Genomic DNA, 18,089 nt, shown 5'->3' on the forward strand with positions numbered 1-18,089 from the left:
TGCCAGTGCTCCTCTCACAGTACCTTTTGACTGTAAGGCCTGCCTATCGATGACGGCGAAAGCCCTGAAAGAGCTAAGAGGAAAACTAGCGGCAGGTAGGTCTAAATCACCATCGACAACTCTGTCGAAAAGACAGTCTTCAGATGAGTCGAGAAATATTTCTCCTCGTTGAAAGAAGACAAAAAGATCAAAATAACGCAGTGGTTCTCACCACTCGTCATCTTCGCAGCTTTCGAAGAAACGGGACCATAGGTCACTGTCTTCGTCATCATGGAGTTCCTCCTCAGAATGGTCAAAAGCCTGACAAAATCGGCCTCTCCGGCTGAGTGGGAAAAATTCAAAGTAAAAATGATGAAAGTATTCAAGAATGCGGCCTTGATCCCCTCGAAGACTTATGAAATCCATGCCCAGGCCAAAAAACTCGGCAAGAAAAGAAATAAGGGAAAAACCTGTGCGCTCTCGGCCCCAGGAGGCAAGAAATAATATCCTCAAGCGGTCAAAGGATCCCTCGAGTCGAGACAAATCTCCTTTGAGGAAGAAGTCATCAACGCCATCAGGCCGATCCTCATTGGGCCTAAAACGTCCTCGACACTGCAAGCGTTGAAGCAGTCGACGGTGTCAACTTTCCACGCCACCATCGATGCCATTTAGGATTACTGAAAAGACATATACACCACTATCATATACACCACTATATTTTAATCACGATACACATCCCTTTGGCCTACAATATGGAACACCTGGGGTCCCTGAATCCTTCATCTCAGAGGAATCGAGGATTACAAATCTACAGGATTGCCTGCAAAATACAAGTGGACTAGATACGTCCCCAGATTTAGAATTTGGGAGAGCTGATCCTACTCACCATACAGACGGGTCATGCAGACATTTAATGTCCAGGTTAGTGGAATACATAGGGTGGGAAAGACCCACACCAATATAGGAGTAGGATGGTCTTACAGATATCCTAGATAAAGGACCCCAGGAGGATCATATTCTTCCCTTTCATGTGGCTCTGCAAAGGCAAGGAAAATACAATTTGGGAGGCGCCAAAGTTAATTCCGGCAGTAAATAAAAAGCTAACATCTATATAGAGGGCGTCCAGTAGTGACCACATTTAATTGACGAAATATCAGACTCTTGTAACTTTAGTAGCGCAGCCTGCCAGATCCACCTCAAAACAAAATGCATACCCAACTATTACCCCAGACAGAGATGACAAGCGTTACAGCGCTTTGGCCAAGAAAGTTTTCTCTGCAGGGAGTATGGCCCTAAACTCAGTGAATGCTATCTGCACGTTGGCCAGGTTCACTTACACAATTTGGGAATGTATAGCAATGGTGGCTGAGCATATCCCCGAAGGGGACAAAAGAGACACATTTTTAAATCTAGTCAAGGATGGGAAGGACACAATGTACAAATCCTTCCAGACAGGTCTCCACACTGCTGACAGCATCAGCAGGTCATTGGCGACTAATACAGTAATGCGCAGATTTGCCTGGTTAATGTCTGATTTTGCTCCAGATGTGCAATCCAGACTTATTAACATGCCCTTTGACGGCACACATTTATTTGGTAGCAAGGCTGACAAAAGCCTGGAGAAATTGCAGACCTCCAAAGCATTAGCCAAATCCCTTGGTGCTGCTATTAGACAGCGACAAAACCGCCCCACCGGGACACCTTGGAGGGGTATGTACTTTTGCTTTTACTCCTCAGTTGGAAGGGGGAGAGGATTGTCGAATCAAAGAGGTCAAAAAAGTTTCCGCCGTTGTGGACAGGGAATAGGGACTAAGACCGCCCAGGCAGCGGCTACTTTACCATCAGCCACTGCTCCAGTCACCTCAAAACCTCTCTGAGGCCTTAGTTCACAAGACCCCGGTGGGAAGCAGACTCTTACTGCTTCTGAAAGAATGGTGAGACATTACTTCAGATGCATGGGCATTGGAAACAGTTGCCCAAGGTTACTGCCTTCCCGATTCAAAAATGCCTCAGAGTCATCCACTGGGGAACAGCTCTCAAAGCTCCAGAACCGCTCCTTATGCAGGAAATCGTTACCCTGCTAGAGAAAGGTGCTATAGGACCAGTACCTGTAGCGGAGAGGAACAAGGGTTGGTACTTCCTAATTCCCAAGAAGGACGGAGGATTGAGACCCATTTTGGACCCATTTTGGACTTAAGAGACTTAAACAAATTCCTCAGGAAGGACAAGTTCAAGATGGTTACCCTTTCTCAAATCCTTCAGGCCCTCCAGCTTCAGGACTGGGTGGTATCATTGGACCTTCAGGATGCTTACTTTCATGTGCCAATCCATCACAAGCACAAACCGTACCATTGGCGGTTCTCATTATCCATTTCGAGTTCTGCCATTTGGGCTGCCTCCGCCCTGAGGGTTTTCACCAAGTTGATGGCGGTGGTGGCAGCAAGTCTCACGAGAAGGGGGATTCACGTCTACCCCTACCAGGATAATTAGCTCATCAGGGCCAGTTTCCCTGAACAGGCCCTGGAACATCTCAGCTACACCTGTCATTCTCTCCACAGACTGGGCTTTGTCCTCAACTTCAAGACGTCCCAAATGATACCATCTCAAAAGCTCCAATTCATTGGAACAGTCCTGGATGCATTCCTGGGAAAAGCCTCTCCACCAGAAGTGAGGGCTCAAGACATACCCTGGTCTATGTCTTTGAGCATCTGTATAGGTGTCCCCCTGTGCTAACTAACATATGAAAGGCTAGGCAGAATCCTAGGTTCTCTTCTAGAAGTCTGAGACAGATGTGGATCTTACCACCAGGTTATTTTCCCAGGGTTTCTGGGACAGGCTTGGGGAGTTCACTGTCGGCTAACTACTTCCCTCCCTGTTCCAGTGTCATGGTCCGCAGAACAATCCCCTCCTTGGTATGACTATCCTAACCTCCCTGTCCCTAAGAAAGATTGCACCGTCTCATACCTCCTTCCACTTCTGATGTCTCTCCTAAGACAATCTGGGGTGCTGGAACCTACCTAGTCTCCGTGGCTAGTTACTGGACCTGGTCTCCTCACTCCTCCTCAGGTCTTGTAACTCTTTCTCCCCCTTTTCCTGCTCTCTTTCCTCTTCAGATGGTAAGGCTCTCGCCCACAATCTTTGACGGAACAAGTTGACTTTTATACTCTGGTCTCTCTACCTTTTGGGTCATGCTTAGGGGCATGAATTGCATCTGAAGAGTGTGGGCTCAGCTGGTGTGTGATTGCAGCATTTCAGGTGGGCTGAAAGGGTTTTATAAAGCTTATAACAAGGCCTTCCTCCATCTTGGTGTTTAAAACTGCCCAAGACGTATTGGGTCTCCTTCCCTCCTCTTTGGAATGACCGGATTTGGACTGGGTTCCTCTATATTCTCAGCATGTAATTCGAAGTCGGGGAAGCATTTGGTAAGCGAGGGACAGTGTTTGAAATGAATGGAACAATTTTGCCACAGGGAAATGGTAACTTTGTACTTGCCCTCCACAACGTTAAAGGGAGAACATGGTTTGTTTTCTACTTTCTTTTTTTTTTTTAAATTTCTTTATTGGTTTTAACAACTTATAATCAAGCTTATAGCATCATCACTGCGATATTCAAGATTCGAACAACTTAATTCCCTTCCCTCCCTCCCCTCCCTCCCCCAAGGCCACTGTCTATTCGTCAGTCCTCATTGTGCCAGCTTTCGAGTCTGGGCCATCCGCTTCATCTGAGGTAGCGCCAGACGCGTTGGGATGGAGCAATGGCACTATTAGCCCTATCCATCGGTGCAGGTCCTGGCTAGTGTCTAGCCTCTGTTCTTGAATTGCGGTTTCCCATGCTCTGGTTTCGGCTGCTATCCATCTCGTGAAGTCCCCCCCACCACTGTGCTTCGCTTGGACTTTGGGGGCTCTTCCATCCCATGACTATGCGTCTTTTCACTGTTATGTAAATTAGGTCCTTAGGTCTGTTCAGAGGTTTGTTTTTTCTGCTGTGTTTGTATCTGCCCAAGATGCAGGCCGCCGGGGTTTGCACTTCCACTTCAATGCCCGCTCCTGCCACTCGTGCCTCCACTTGCGCCCAGAAACCTCGTATCACTGAGCAGCTCCAGAACATGTGGGTCATTCCCACCCTCATGTGGGTCATTCGAACCCTGCCCTGGGTTCGTTGCATTTGGGGCATACCTGGGTTCCCGCACCCTTGAACTTTGATATGGCTTCTGTAGTGAGGTATGCTCTATTAGGGATGTAGAGCTAAATAAGTTGTAGGCGGGCGTTTCTAGAATTTTTTTTGTGGTAGTGTGTTCTTTTCCCCCATTCTTTATTTTCGAATTCTAAGCCCAGTTCGTGTTCCCACTTCGCCCTGCATTTGAGCTAGTTTCTGGTCGTGCCCTCCATTAGTGCTTCATAAAGTCTCGAAGTTTCGTGGCCCCCTTTCGGCAGTGTCTAGCATGGTTTCTATGATCTCGTGCTCCGTTGCCAGGTTGGTGGTTTCGGGCCATCTGTCCTTCACTCCCTGCACCACTGCTCTGCTCTATGGAGCAAGAACTGTCCTATAGGTAGCCCTGTGGCTTCGTTGAGTTTGTCGAACGTTGGGATCTCCTGTTCTTGTATCAGTACCGTAACTCTGTAGTGCAGCGAGAGGGTAGAGGCAGGATTTATCCTTGTTGATCTGGATCCCCGTATATATCTGTGGAATCCATCTAGGGTCTCTAGGATATAGGGCAGGAGGTGTTCAGGATTATGTAGATATAATAGTGTTTCGTCAGCGTACATGGAGATAAGGTTGGTCACGCCGTCTATCTCAATGCCCCCATCTCCATATACTTGCCTAAGGTAAGCCGCCACGGTTCATTGGCGATAATATATAACATGGGCGACAGTGGGTATCCTTGGCGGGTGCCTCTGTGGAGGGGCCATTTGTTGGAATATGTTTTATTTGTGCGAACCCTGGCAGTTGGATTGGTGTATGCTAGTTGAGTCCATTTCAAAAAGACGGGTCCTATCCCCATTTTCACCAGGGTGGCGTATAGCCACTTCCACCGTACCGAATCGAAAGCCTTAGTAGCATCTAGAGATGCGACTGCGTACTTCTGGGGCCTTTTTTCGGTACTATATATGACATGGTGCAGCCTGAGCAGGTTCTCGGTGATGGAGCGCCCTGGCACGTAACCTGTTTGGTCCTGGTGGATCAGTAGGGGAACTACTCTACGCAATCTATTCGCTAGCAGGGCTGTTAGGATCTTATTGTCAACGTTTAACATGGAGAGGGGCCTATAAGAGCCGCAGTCTGTTCAGTCCTTGCCAGGTTTCAGCAGGGGGACAATAACAGCTTCCCTCATGGTGTCGGGGAGGGTACCGCTTTCATAAGCCTCGTTGAACACTTGGGCCAGTAGTGGGGCCAGGGTCTCCTCGTATGACTTGTAGAACTCTCCCGGGAGGCCCCCCGTGCCCGGGGATTTCCCGGACGGTAGAGATCTAATGGTTACCCGTACTTCATCGGGAGTAATGGGTTCGTCCAGGGCTTCTGCCATCTGTGTGTCTAATTTGGGCAGTTTAATGATGTCTAAGACATCGTCTATTTCGGTATCGGTAGGGGGCGTGGTACTGGAATAGAGGTTTTGGTAATACTCAGAGAAGGCCGAGTTAATTTCTGTTTGCATGTGTGCAGTGGTGCCGTCTGATTTACATATATGACAAATGGGTGTCCGGGGGGTTTCCCTCTTGTAAAGCCAGGCTAAGAGTTTCCCGGGTTTATCTCCTAGGGCATGGGTTCTCTCGGTATGTTTGGCATGGCTTAATTTCCCCAGGGTCTTCCAGTGTGTTAAGCAAGTTTGTCTGAGTTCAGTCTCCCTTTGCAAGAGTTCTGGGGCTGAGTTAGCCCTCCCTTCTAGTTCGCCAAGCTCGCTCTCGGTGCGTTCTAATGTGGTTATAGTGGATCTCTGGGCGCCTCCCACCGCTGCGATAATTTCTCCTCTCATGACCACCTTGTATGCCTCCCAAGCCGTGCTTACGTGTCTCACACTATTCAAGTTCGTCTGCCAGTATTCCTCTGTTCTATCTCTTACATGCTCTCGGAAGGCGGTGTCAAGCAGGGCTTTGGCACTGAGCCTCCAAGTAGGCATCAGGGGTCTAGGCGGGACCACTTCCCAGGTAATTGCCAGTGGGGAATGGTCAGACAGCACCCTGGGCAGGTAATGTGCATCGCTAAACATGGCTTGTTGTTCTTTGCTCACGAATATGTAGTCCAGCCTAGTGTGGACAGCATGCGGTGGGGAGTAAAAGGAGTATTTGCGTTGTTCTGGGTGTTGTTCCCTCCACAAGTCTTGGAGTAGGAGCTGTTGTGTTAGTGAGGCTAATAGCTTGGCGGGGGGGGAGGGGAGGGCGGGTGTGTTTGTTATCTGATCTGTCCTTTAGGGGATTGAGGGTGCAATTGTGGTCTGCCCCCCATATCATGGTGCTGTCGTGGTTGGGTGCGTAGGTGCTGATTAGGCATAGCTCTTTCCCCTCTATAGTACCATGTACTAGCGCCATCCTGCCCTCGTTGTCTGTTTTGGTGCTTGTTACCTTGAGGGGGATGGTCGGGTCAATCCAGATCAAGACCCCCCTGGCATAGGAAGAATAGGAGGACCCTATCAGGGTTCCCCACCATGTCTTGGCTATTTCTTCCAGTTTCTGCGCGTTCAAATGAGTCTCTTGGAGCATGGCAATCCCAATTTTGGGACTTTTTAGTATGCGTGGATGCGGCGTTGCTTGACAAAGCTATTCATGCCTCTAACGTTCCATGTCATAACTTTTATTTTTTCAGCCATGGGTATTGGGTGGTCGGGCATTCGTGTCTGGCATCAGATGAGGCTGTGCTGTTGGTATGCTGTACGTGAGATTTACATGTGGCCTTGGTGTTTCCCGGTTTTGATTCCCAGCTGTAGTGCCAACTCCCATTTTCCCTCCCCCCGTTAACTTTGAACTCCCCAAACTTAGAACAGGTCCAGCGAGGTTTCCCTCGTTACGACATTCCTGTTTCTTCTCCGTTGGACCGTGCATCGGTCTTCTAGTGCCCTACGGACGGGTATATATACCCTAAGAACTACTGATGGTAGAAGGATATACGTCTCCGGTGTCTCGCTTTAAGGATCGTTGCAGCTGTGCTTGTGCTCAGTTATTCCGTTGGTGGGCCAATATGAGTCAGTGGGCCTGCGTGCTGCCTTTTAGAGTTGGGCGCTGCGCTACCTACGCCTCTTTTTGTCAATGTCCGGGATCTGCTCCCCATCCATCCAGTCGATGGTTTGTTTTCTACTTCTTGCAAATAATGTGTGTAACTTTCCTTTTTTTTAATTCTGTTTGTATATTGAGTGCAACTTGGGATCTGTGGAAATCCCGAGGTCTATGCTAGTCTGACTCATGCTCTCAAATGCTTCCTTTGACAATGGGGCAGAAGAGAGATGTATTTCCACACTTGCTGATGAATTCAGAAGGTTGCAACAATGTTCCCTTCAAACGAAAGGCATTTCGAATGGATTGTGTCCTCCCATGTATTCCTCATCTTATGAAATTTCCATATCTAGCTTCAGCTGCTTCGGAAAAAGCTTTCCAGCAGAGGGCACTGTGCGTCGATGCCTGTGAACTCGATGTCTTTCAGAGGCCTCCATCTCGATGTCGACGTCATCGATGATATAAAGCATGCCCAGCGACTGTTGGCTTCAGTTCCGTTTTTCCCTAAAAGCCATTGCTTTGATACAGTAAACTTTGGTTCCCTACAGGAATCTTCGATAAAAATCATTAGAATGGCATCGTCTTCGGCGTCTTCAACTCCGAGATCGGGGTGTACGAAGTGCCAGGACTGTGGGACGAAGATGTCCCTTAAGGACCCCCATCAGGTGTGTCTGTGGTGCCAGTGCTCCTCTCACAGTACCTTTTGACTGTAAGGCCTGCCTATCGATGACGGCGAAAGCCCTGAAAGAGCTAAGAGGAAAACTAGCGGCAGGTAGGTCTAAATCACCATCGACAACTCTGTCGAAAAGACAGTCTTCAGATGAGTCGAGAAATATTTCTCCTCGTTGAAAGAAGACAAAAAGATCAAAATAACGCAGTGGTTCTCACCACTCGTCATCTTCGCAGCTTTCGAAGAAACGGGACCATAGGTCACTGTCTTCGTCATCATGGAGTTCCTCCTCAGAATGGTCAAAAGCCTGACAAAATCGGCCTCTCCGGCTGAGTGGGAAAAATTCAAAGTAAAAATGATGAAAGTATTCAAGAATGCGGCCTTGATCCCCTCGAAGACTTATGAAATCCATGCCCAGGCCAAAAAACTCGGCAAGAAAAGAAATAAGGGAAAAACCTGTGCGCTCTCGGCCCCAGGAGGCAAGAAATAATATCCTCAAGCGGTCAAAGGATCCCTCGAGTCGAGACAAATCTCCTTTGAGGAAGAAGTCATCAACGCCATCAGGCCGATCCTCATTGGGCCTAAAACGTCCTCGACACTGCAAGCGTTGAAGCAGTCGACGGTGTCAACTTTCCACGCCACCATCGATGCCATTTAGGATTACTGAAAAGACATATACACCACTATCATATACACCACTATATTTTAATCACGATACACATCCCTTTGGCCTACAATATGGAACACCTGGGGTCCCTGAATCCTTCATCTCAGAGGAATCGAGGATTACAAATCTACAGGATTGCCTGCAAAATACAAGTGGACTAGATACGTCCCCAGATTTAGAATTTGGGAGAGCTGATCCTACTCACCATACAGACGGGTCATGCAGACATTTAATGTCCAGGTTAGTGGAATACATAGGGTGGGAAAGACCCACACCAATATAGGAGTAGGATGGTCTTACAGATATCCTAGATAAAGGACCCCAGGAGGATCATATTCTTCCCTTTCATGTGGCTCTGCAAAGGCAAGGAAAATACAATTTGGGAGGCGCCAAAGTTAATTCCGGCAGTAAATAAAAAGCTAACATCTATATAGAGGGCGTCCAGTAGTGACCACATTTAATTGACGAAATATCAGACTCTTGTAACTTTAGTAGCGCAGCCTGCCAGATCCACCTCAAAACAAAATGCATACCCAACTATTACCCCAGACAGAGATGACAAGCGTTACAGCGCTTTGGCCAAGAAAGTTTTCTCTGCAGGGAGTATGGCCCTAAACTCAGTGAATGCTATCTGCACGTTGGCCAGGTTCACTTACACAATTTGGGAATGTATAGCAATGGTGGCTGAGCATATCCCCGAAGGGGACAAAAGAGACACATTTTTAAATCTAGTCAAGGATGGGAAGGACACAATGTACAAATCCTTCCAGACAGGTCTCCACACTGCTGACAGCATCAGCAGGTCATTGGCGACTAATACAGTAATGCGCAGATTTGCCTGGTTAATGTCTGATTTTGCTCCAGATGTGCAATCCAGACTTATTAACATGCCCTTTGACGGCACACATTTATTTGGTAGCAAGGCTGACAAAAGCCTGGAGAAATTGCAGACCTCCAAAGCATTAGCCAAATCCCTTGGTGCTGCTATTAGACAGCGACAAAACCGCCCCACCGGGACACCTTGGAGGGGTATGTACTTTTGCTTTTACTCCTCAGTTGGAAGGGGGAGAGGATTGTCGAATCAAAGAGGTCAAAAAAGTTTCCGCCGTTGTGGACAGGGAATAGGGACTAAGACCGCCCAGGCAGCGGCTACTTTACCATCAGCCACTGCTCCAGTCACCTCAAAACCTCTCTGAGGCCTTAGTTCACAAGACCCCGGTGGGAAGCAGACTCTTACTGCTTCTGAAAGAATGGTGAGACATTACTTCAGATGCATGGGCATTGGAAACAGTTGCCCAAGGTTACTGCCTTCCCGATTCAAAAATGCCTCAGAGTCATCCACTGGGGAACAGCTCTCAAAGCTCCAGAACCGCTCCTTATGCAGGAAATCGTTACCCTGCTAGAGAAAGGTGCTATAGGACCAGTACCTGTAGCGGAGAGGAACAAGGGTTGGTACTTCCTAATTCCCAAGAAGGACGGAGGATTGAGACCCATTTTGGACCCATTTTGGACTTAAGAGACTTAAACAAATTCCTCAGGAAGGACAAGTTCAAGATGGTTACCCTTTCTCAAATCCTTCAGGCCCTCCAGCTTCAGGACTGGGTGGTATCATTGGACCTTCAGGATGCTTACTTTCATGTGCCAATCCATCACAAGCACAAACCGTACCATTGGCGGTTCTCATTATCCATTTCGAGTTCTGCCATTTGGGCTGCCTCCGCCCTGAGGGTTTTCACCAAGTTGATGGCGGTGGTGGCAGCAAGTCTCACGAGAAGGGGGATTCACGTCTACCCCTACCAGGATAATTAGCTCATCAGGGCCAGTTTCCCTGAACAGGCCCTGGAACATCTCAGCTACACCTGTCATTCTCTCCACAGACTGGGCTTTGTCCTCAACTTCAAGACGTCCCAAATGATACCATCTCAAAAGCTCCAATTCATTGGAACAGTCCTGGATGCATTCCTGGGAAAAGCCTCTCCACCAGAAGTGAGGGCTCAAGACATTATGCAGATGGTTACCAAATTCCAATGCTCAGCGTCTCCTGGCCTTCGACTTTCTGAGGTTGCTCGGCCTCATGGCATCTTGCCTTTTTTCTGGTGCCAGAGGTGCGCCTGAGAATGAGATCTCTCCAGTGTGCTCTCAGGACTCAATGGTCTAAATTCTCAGGCAGGATGGCAGATCTCCTTCAGGTTCCAAGCAGGGTTGCACAGGATCTCCTGTGGTGGGCCTTTGAAGACAACATTCTGAAGGGAGAACCTTTTTGGAAGCCATGGCCGGAGATAAAGGTAGTAAGGGACGCCTCACTCACAGGGTGGGCGCACATACCAACGACAATCAGCAGTCTCCATCCAAGTCCAAACTACAGATCAGCCTTTTGGAGCTGAGGGCAATCAGACTAGCACGGAATATCCCTATGAGCAGTTCACCTAGCCGGAGTGAAGAATACCGCGGTGAACGCTCTGAGCAGGCAGCGCATAGTCTCCCACGAGTGGGAGCTAGCTCAGGAAGTCCTTCAAGAGATCTTCTGTTCTATCTTGATGGTCGTGCAGAAATAAGATACCTCCGTCCCCAAGAACCGCACGGGTAAAAGTAAAAACTTACTACCCTTGCAATCTTTGAGGCCACAGGTGTAGAGTGTTGTCAGCCTGGAACCGGGAACACCGGAAGGACACCCTGAGCGCTGCAAGGCAAGAAGGTTAGGTTATACAGTGACAGAGAGAGTACTTTCTCTTGACGAGGATTAGCCCCAGGAGCTTACCTAATGGGAACAGGGAGGTCTCCTGAAGATGGAAGCAGGAGGGTAACCAGCAGCAGCAGGCTGGCGAAGGTTTTGTGGCACTCTGAGAACACACCTGAGGCGAGTGGTGATCAGGATACGTGATGCGTGAGCAATCCAAAACAGTCTGAGGTCGTAACCAGAAATTCAAACCAAGACCAGGGAGAACCAGTTCAAGATCCAGTAAGCAAGCCAGGGGTCGTAGTCCATAAGATCAGGGATAATGCCAAGGTAGAGGATAATCCAAAGACAGTCCAAGCAACGTTCCGTAGTCGAGAATAACACTAGGGAAGCAAGAAAAACCAGATGCCAAACAGTCCTCCAAAGAAGCAGCTGTGAAGCGTTGCTTCCGCGTCTGTTCGAGCCTTTTGAAACGCGAGAGTGTCACATGACGCCGGTCTCGTGACCGTGGGCAGCGTGTCACGTGACCCGCGACGAGGAAAAGAACTGGGTATGTCCTACGTGATGTTGCTGTCGTCTTCTGGTCACGTGACCGGAGGGTTTCCAAGGGGCTGTGTAGCGCCGCCTCGCGTGGAGTCGCCACGGCAACCGCCAACACGGAAATGGTTGCAGGGATCCCGAGCCACCAGTTGGGAAACCCCGCCTCCGGCTGTACTGCTGCCCCTACCGCTGGGTACGTGAGAAGGACTGAGGAATGGGGCTGGATGGGTGAGTGTGGAGGGACTGAGGAGTGGGGTTGGATGGATGGGTGAGTGTGTTGGGACATGACATCTTCACCCTCAAGTGGATCTGTTTGTGACCAGTGTCAACCGGAGGTGCGAGCAGTACTGCTCAAGGGAATATCCCCTAAGAGGAGCTCTAGGGGACGTGTTCATATTGGACTGGGAGTTTCCACCCCTGTACGCGTTTCCTCCAGTCCCCGCCATTCCTCAAGTCATCAGGAGGTTCAGGCAATCCATAATCCTAATTGATGTGGATTGGGCCAGGAGGACATGGTACCTGGACCTTCTGGACATGTCCATCTGCCCTCCAATACGTCTTCTACAAAGGGAGCTCTCTCCCTCTCTCCCCCTCTTCTCTCTCTTTCCCGCTCTCCCTCTCTTCTTCTCTTTCTTCTCTCTCTTTCCTCTCTCTCTCCTTCCTCTCTCTCTCCTCTCTCTCGTTCTCTCCCTTTCCTCTCTCTCTCTTTCCTTTCTCTCCTCTCTCTCTCTCTCTCCCTTTCCTCTCTCTCTCTCTCTTTCCTCTCTCTCTCTTTCCTCTCTCTCTCTCCTTCATCTCTCTCCTTCATCTCTCTCTCTCTCTCTCCTTCCTCTCTCTAGACTCGAGTCTCTCCTTCATCTCTCTCTCTCTCCTTCCTCTCTCTCTCCTCTCTAGACTCGAGAGGGAGAGGTTGGGTTCTCCATCCAGAGGTCAAGACACTCAACCTTCACGCATGGTTTCTGAGTGGTTGAGATACAAGATTGGGACCTCAAGGAAGACGTAATGGAGACTTTGCTTTCGGTCTGAAGACCAGCAACAAAATGCTTGTACTGCTGCCATTGGAACAAATTCTGCAGCTGGTGCAGGGATACGAATGAGGATCCTTTTACATGCAGTAACAACTATGACGTTATCCTTCCTATTACAACTGGACAGTCTGGGGCTCCAGGTTGGTACAATTAAGGGGTTTCTGTCAGCGCTCTATGTTATTAAGCGCTCCTCTGAAGAGGTATCTTTCTTCAATATCCCACTGGTGATACAATTCTTGAAAGGACTGACGAATACATTTCCTCCCGTCCCAAGTCCCAATTTGGGACCTCAACTTGGTGTTGAAATTTCTAATGTGTGTTCCTTTTGAGCCTATCCATTCCTGTCCTTTAAGGTTATTAACTTTAAAGACCATCCTTTTAGTGGCCATCACATCAGCCCGAAGAGTGAGTGAACTTCAGGCCTTGTCCTGCAAGCCTTCTTATACATTCTTCAATAAGGACAAGGTGGTCCTTGAGGTTAAACTTACCTTCTTACCTAAGATTGTGTCTGAGTTCCATTTAACACAGAAAATAATGTTACCTTCATTTTATCCTCCTCCTCCTGGAAAGGAAGAGGAGAGGATGCACAGGCTTGATCCAAGGTGTGCACTCAGTTTCTACATCTCCAGGATGTCTAAACTAAGACAGGATGACCAACTTAATTTTGGCTACACGGGCCACAAGTTAGGTATGGCAATTTCAAAACGAACCTTATCAAGATAGATCATTTTAGGAATATCTGAATGCTGCCAGATTAGCTGGAAAGGATCCTCCTGAGGGTCTAAGAGCTCATTCGACCAGGGGCATGCCTTCCTCCTCTGCTTTACAGAGGGATGTCCCAATTAAAGATATTTGTGTGACAGCCACATGGTCATCCGTACCCACTTTTACCAAACACCATAATGTGGACTCTTCCTCAAGCCGGGAAGGTTTATTCTTATTCTTCGCAGATCTACATTCTGTGCACAGGGGCCTATAAAGTTACTCCTCCAGAAATACATACACTGCTTTGGGAGTTTATCATAAGATGAGGAATACGTGGGAGGACACCATCCATTTGAAGAACAAGTTACTTAACAATGGTAAGGTTCTTTCGACTGGATGTTCCTCCCATGTATTCCTCATCGCCCCTCACAACCAACATCACAGTAGAATTTTCCATGTGATTGCAGTCTTCGCTCTTTCAGGCATAGACGTGCAGCGCCCTCTGCTGGAAAAAAAATTCCAAAGCAGCAGAAGCTGGTTATGGAAATATAATATGAGGAATACGTGGGAGGAACATCCAGTCGAAATAACGTTACCATGGGTAAGTAACTTGTTCTTCTACACTCGTGTTTGGGTCTTGCTAGGGAGTTGGAAGGGCTCCCTTGGAGTAGCAATAGTGGGATGAGAGGTATCCTCTTGGGGTTTGGCCTGAACCTCTTTCTATGGTGACCAATGGTGTTGGGGAGTATGTTCAGTGACTGCTCATTACCTTTATGCGAATTCTCAGTGGAGGTGGTCTGGAGATCCCTTGTATCCATCATCCGGGTCAAGCTTCCACTAGCTTGGGGCTGGACTAAAGCCTTTGGACCATCCCACTGTCGGTCCCTAAGGTTAGGCAGGTGATCTTGTCACACCATCCACATTTCTATATTTGGAGTAAGTGGGTTGGAGCCAATTCAGCTCTGGACCCTAAATATGGTGTTTTCTCATGAAAGGGCCAACACATAATAGTATATAGTTGTGGTGTCTATGGGCTGGAGTTGATGTGTGTTGACAGAGATATTATGTTTGAGAGCCAAAGGGAGAAATACTTGAGTATTTTTAAAGAATGTACAATTCATTTGCCCATGCCCTCACCTGGATTTTTCGAATACAGCATCTTTGAAGTGTGACTGCCTGGGGTTAAATGTCTTTGTTCCTTCTCCAGGTGTGTAACGAGGAGACCATTACAGAGATTCTGCAGCGTTACTTGCCCTACAATTCCCATGCTGCCAGTTATACTTGGAAGTACAAAGGCACAAACCTTGACATGGACAAGACCCTCGAAGAAAATGGAGTGCATGATGAAGATGAGGAGTTCTATGAGCTCCGCATGGACGCAGCCGAGTACATGCCATACCTATACCTGTACTTTAATGATGACTTGACTGAGTTTTAAATATATAGCTTCAACATGAGCTATACACTATAAGTTGGTGTCAATGAATGATTACACATTATGACTTAAATGTCTGCTAGGAGTTTCATAATACACATTCTTCGTATTACAAAGCAACTTGTGGCTAATCCTCTTCCAAGATATGGAGTTGAGGTGCAACCTCCTTACATGGACTTTCTTTACTGTTCATGGATCGCCAATGGGTGGGTTGATTTGATCCTTTGGACAGTTTCTCTAATTCAAATACTGAATGTGTCCATCCAGTGGTGGCCTATATGCATGACTGTATCACCTATTGCTGCTAATTAAGAGATATCTCCTTCGTCTACCTCTACACAATATATTTAGGGTTCAGAGTTGAGTCATCAGCAAAGTTATACCAATCTTTTTACAATGCCAAACATAGTGATATTGGTTAAGAAGCAAGCATTTGGAAGGCCTACACGTCTTACTTTTTTACAATAAAAATCTTTTCTAATTTGAATGTTCTCCTGACGAGGGAGGCACAGAACACCTGGAGACCACAGTTCAAAGATTTTGCACAGCCTGTATTTACAAATACAAATAGATTGTATATCTCCATGGTTAACAAAACTGATGTACCCCTCTGGGCAACCTGGTTATAAGCCACAAAATTGAAAAGGCTTCCTCTCCAAAATCTGCTATCCCATCTACCAACAACCCATCTGCTTCAATAGCCCATATGGAGCTCAGGTCTGGTTTATGAGACTGTCTGTGGGACCTAATCACTTTTGAACTCAACAAATGAGGGGAGTTTTCACTAATCAAACAAGGATCAAGAATGGGGAGACAAAAACAGTGTATTTCCTATCCTGGAATGACCTAGTGTCCTGAGTACAAACAAGTTCAGGCCCTACTCTAATGGGTCCATGAAGGATTGATCACCCATGGACAGTATCCACAAAGATGCCTTGCATTCTTCAGAAGAAGGACATCTGCACCCTTCTCGTTGTCATGGTGTGGTCTGGTTCTCTGATACTATGGTCTTAGGTTGTTGGCTCTTCCTTGGCCACATAGTCACCTAGGACAGTAGATGGCCTTCAGTGATCATTGGATCACTAGTGTACGAATGAGTCTAGAGTGGCAGTGCATAGTCGTCTCCTCACTCAAGGAGTCCACTCTAGCCTTGCCTATTCTGCCTAGTGGAACTTGTGGAAAGTGCAGGTGCCTAGTTGTCCATCGTACCTTAGCATTCTCCTTTGTGTGGCTGACCCTTCCTGGGACAATTCGGGTAGGCATCACCCTCACATACTTGGGTTGATCTGTATACAGTTTTCTCCCTCCAACCTGTGTACTAACTCTAGGGCCATACGGATGAACTGGCCACTGATGCATTAGCCTGAACCCAATCCTACCTTTCTGGTATCACTTTTTACATATAGCATTCCTGACTCACTTCAGCAGCCTTCCTCTTACTTTCTGACTGGTCCTTACCAGATGCGGTCCAAAGCTCCTTTGCCTTGGCATTGATTCTCTTCTTAGTGCCTGGCTCTGCTGCCAGGGGACTCTGTGGGTAATTACACACTAGCTTGTGCCCCCTTTCCTCCTGGTCTTGGTCCTCTACCACCTCCTTCAGCTTTTATTCTTCCTCCTCTAGTTCTCAATCCTGTGGTCTTGCTTTTCGAACCTCTTCCTTTCTTCCCTCATTGCTCTCACCTCCTCCTACATCTCTCCAGCACATCGCTCTCACCAGCTCCCAAGGATGCTGACTCTTCCCACCAAGTTAGTGGAAACTAGCTACCTTTCATAATATGCATAATGGGGTGATTGAGGACATTAGGGCTCTGGCTGGCCCATTCTACCTGGTTTTTACTGGCTTTACTTGGCACTGACCCTGTATGCCCACCACTTTCCCTTGTGGGCAACTACAACTCTTCCTTAACTCTAGGTGAGAGGAATATTCCATTGGATTAGTTTGTTTATCCACCATATTAGGGTCATGCAGGAGAGTCATGGCAGCTGCCTGGCAAATTCATTGGGAACTGACTCTCACTGCTCTGATTGTGTGTTTTTATCTGAATACTGCTTTTCACGAACGCCTGATCCCTGTCACAGCCATATGTTTTGATTTAGCGTCTAGTCCACAGTCCGTGTATTGCATTGTTCCTCGAACACACCCTGCGCTGAGACAGAATCACTGCGCATGGACTCACAGACCGTAAGCACATATATTTCTTTTTCTTCTCAGTTGCCTATATGTTATTTTATGTTACTTGGATTCCTACCTTGCTCCTCTGCCATTTTTATGGTCTCCAGGCACTCTAAAAGAGAGGGGAGTTGTAAAGATTAGTGTGGAGAGAGGGAAAATGCAATATAACTTTGCATTTGCATTGATGCGTAAAGACCAAAAGAACCATGATCTCTGCGTGCAGATCTCTTTCAAGGTATTCTGTGTCGAGAACATAGAGACATTTGCATTCCGTCTGTCTGTGATGCTAGGACGTTTGCCTGGGTCTGTGGTTTGTAAGTTGGTAGTAGGGGTGCAGTTTTCTTTTGTTTTATGTCTGTTGGAAGAGGTGTGCAATTGCCAAGTAAGTGTGCCTAGGTTTGTGTGTGTATTGTGTGTTGAAAGGTAGAATTTGAGTGTGTTAATGTGGGGAGTAGTCAGGCAATACCTTGATGGGTAGGTTGGTGAGGGATGCAGGCAATCTTGAAGCCATATATAGCAAATCATTCCATGGCATATCAAGGCATGACATAGGCATAACAAAGCATTAGGAGTCATAGTGAAGTGTGAAAAAAGCCTTTTGTTATGTTCTATGCTTTTTGTGCTGTACTTTGTTTATGTTCTAACAGATGTTCCAGAACCCTAGTGGGCTCTGGAACACATGGTGGTTGGAGAAGGGCTGGGCTGGGTTCCTGTTGCTCTCTCTCTGTAACTTAATAAACATTAAGTTCTTCTACTCACTCTGGTCATGTCGTACCTCGCATCAGTGGCGATGAGGATGGTCCATTCCCAGAGATTGCTGTAAGTGGGCGGAACGAGAACAGTGACTGGCTGTCAGCAAAACAGAAGTTGGCGAGAGAAGAGCAGACTCGCAGCCGGCAAGTGCGAGGTGTGGTGAGAGAACAGGCACCGCAGCCAGAAAGGGCAAGAGCTTCCAGGTGAGGGGGGCGCATCCCGTATGGAAGGGATGGGGGGGTGAAGTCCAGGAAATTGTA

At 47.6% G+C, this 18,089-nt stretch overlaps 1 protein-coding gene across 1 annotated transcript in view; it reads left to right on the forward strand.

Moving 5' to 3' along the window:
• CYB5D1 (cytochrome b5 domain containing 1) overlaps positions 1–17,830 on the forward strand; it is a 136,949-nt gene extending 119,119 nt beyond the window's left edge. The window contains exon 4 of the mRNA XM_069646285.1: positions 14,676–17,830. Coding sequence (XP_069502386.1) covers positions 14,676–14,906 — 231 coding nt within the window. The 3' untranslated portion in view covers positions 14,907–17,830. The remainder of the gene's footprint in view (positions 1–14,675) is intronic.
• Positions 17,831–18,089: the final 259 nt, after the last annotated feature.

Source organism: Ambystoma mexicanum, chromosome 1p (assembly GCF_040938575.1).
Source record: "Ambystoma mexicanum isolate Mex_15411 chromosome 1p, UKY_AmexF1_1, whole genome shotgun sequence".
NCBI classification, from domain to species: Eukaryota; Metazoa; Chordata; class Amphibia; order Caudata; family Ambystomatidae; genus Ambystoma; species Ambystoma mexicanum.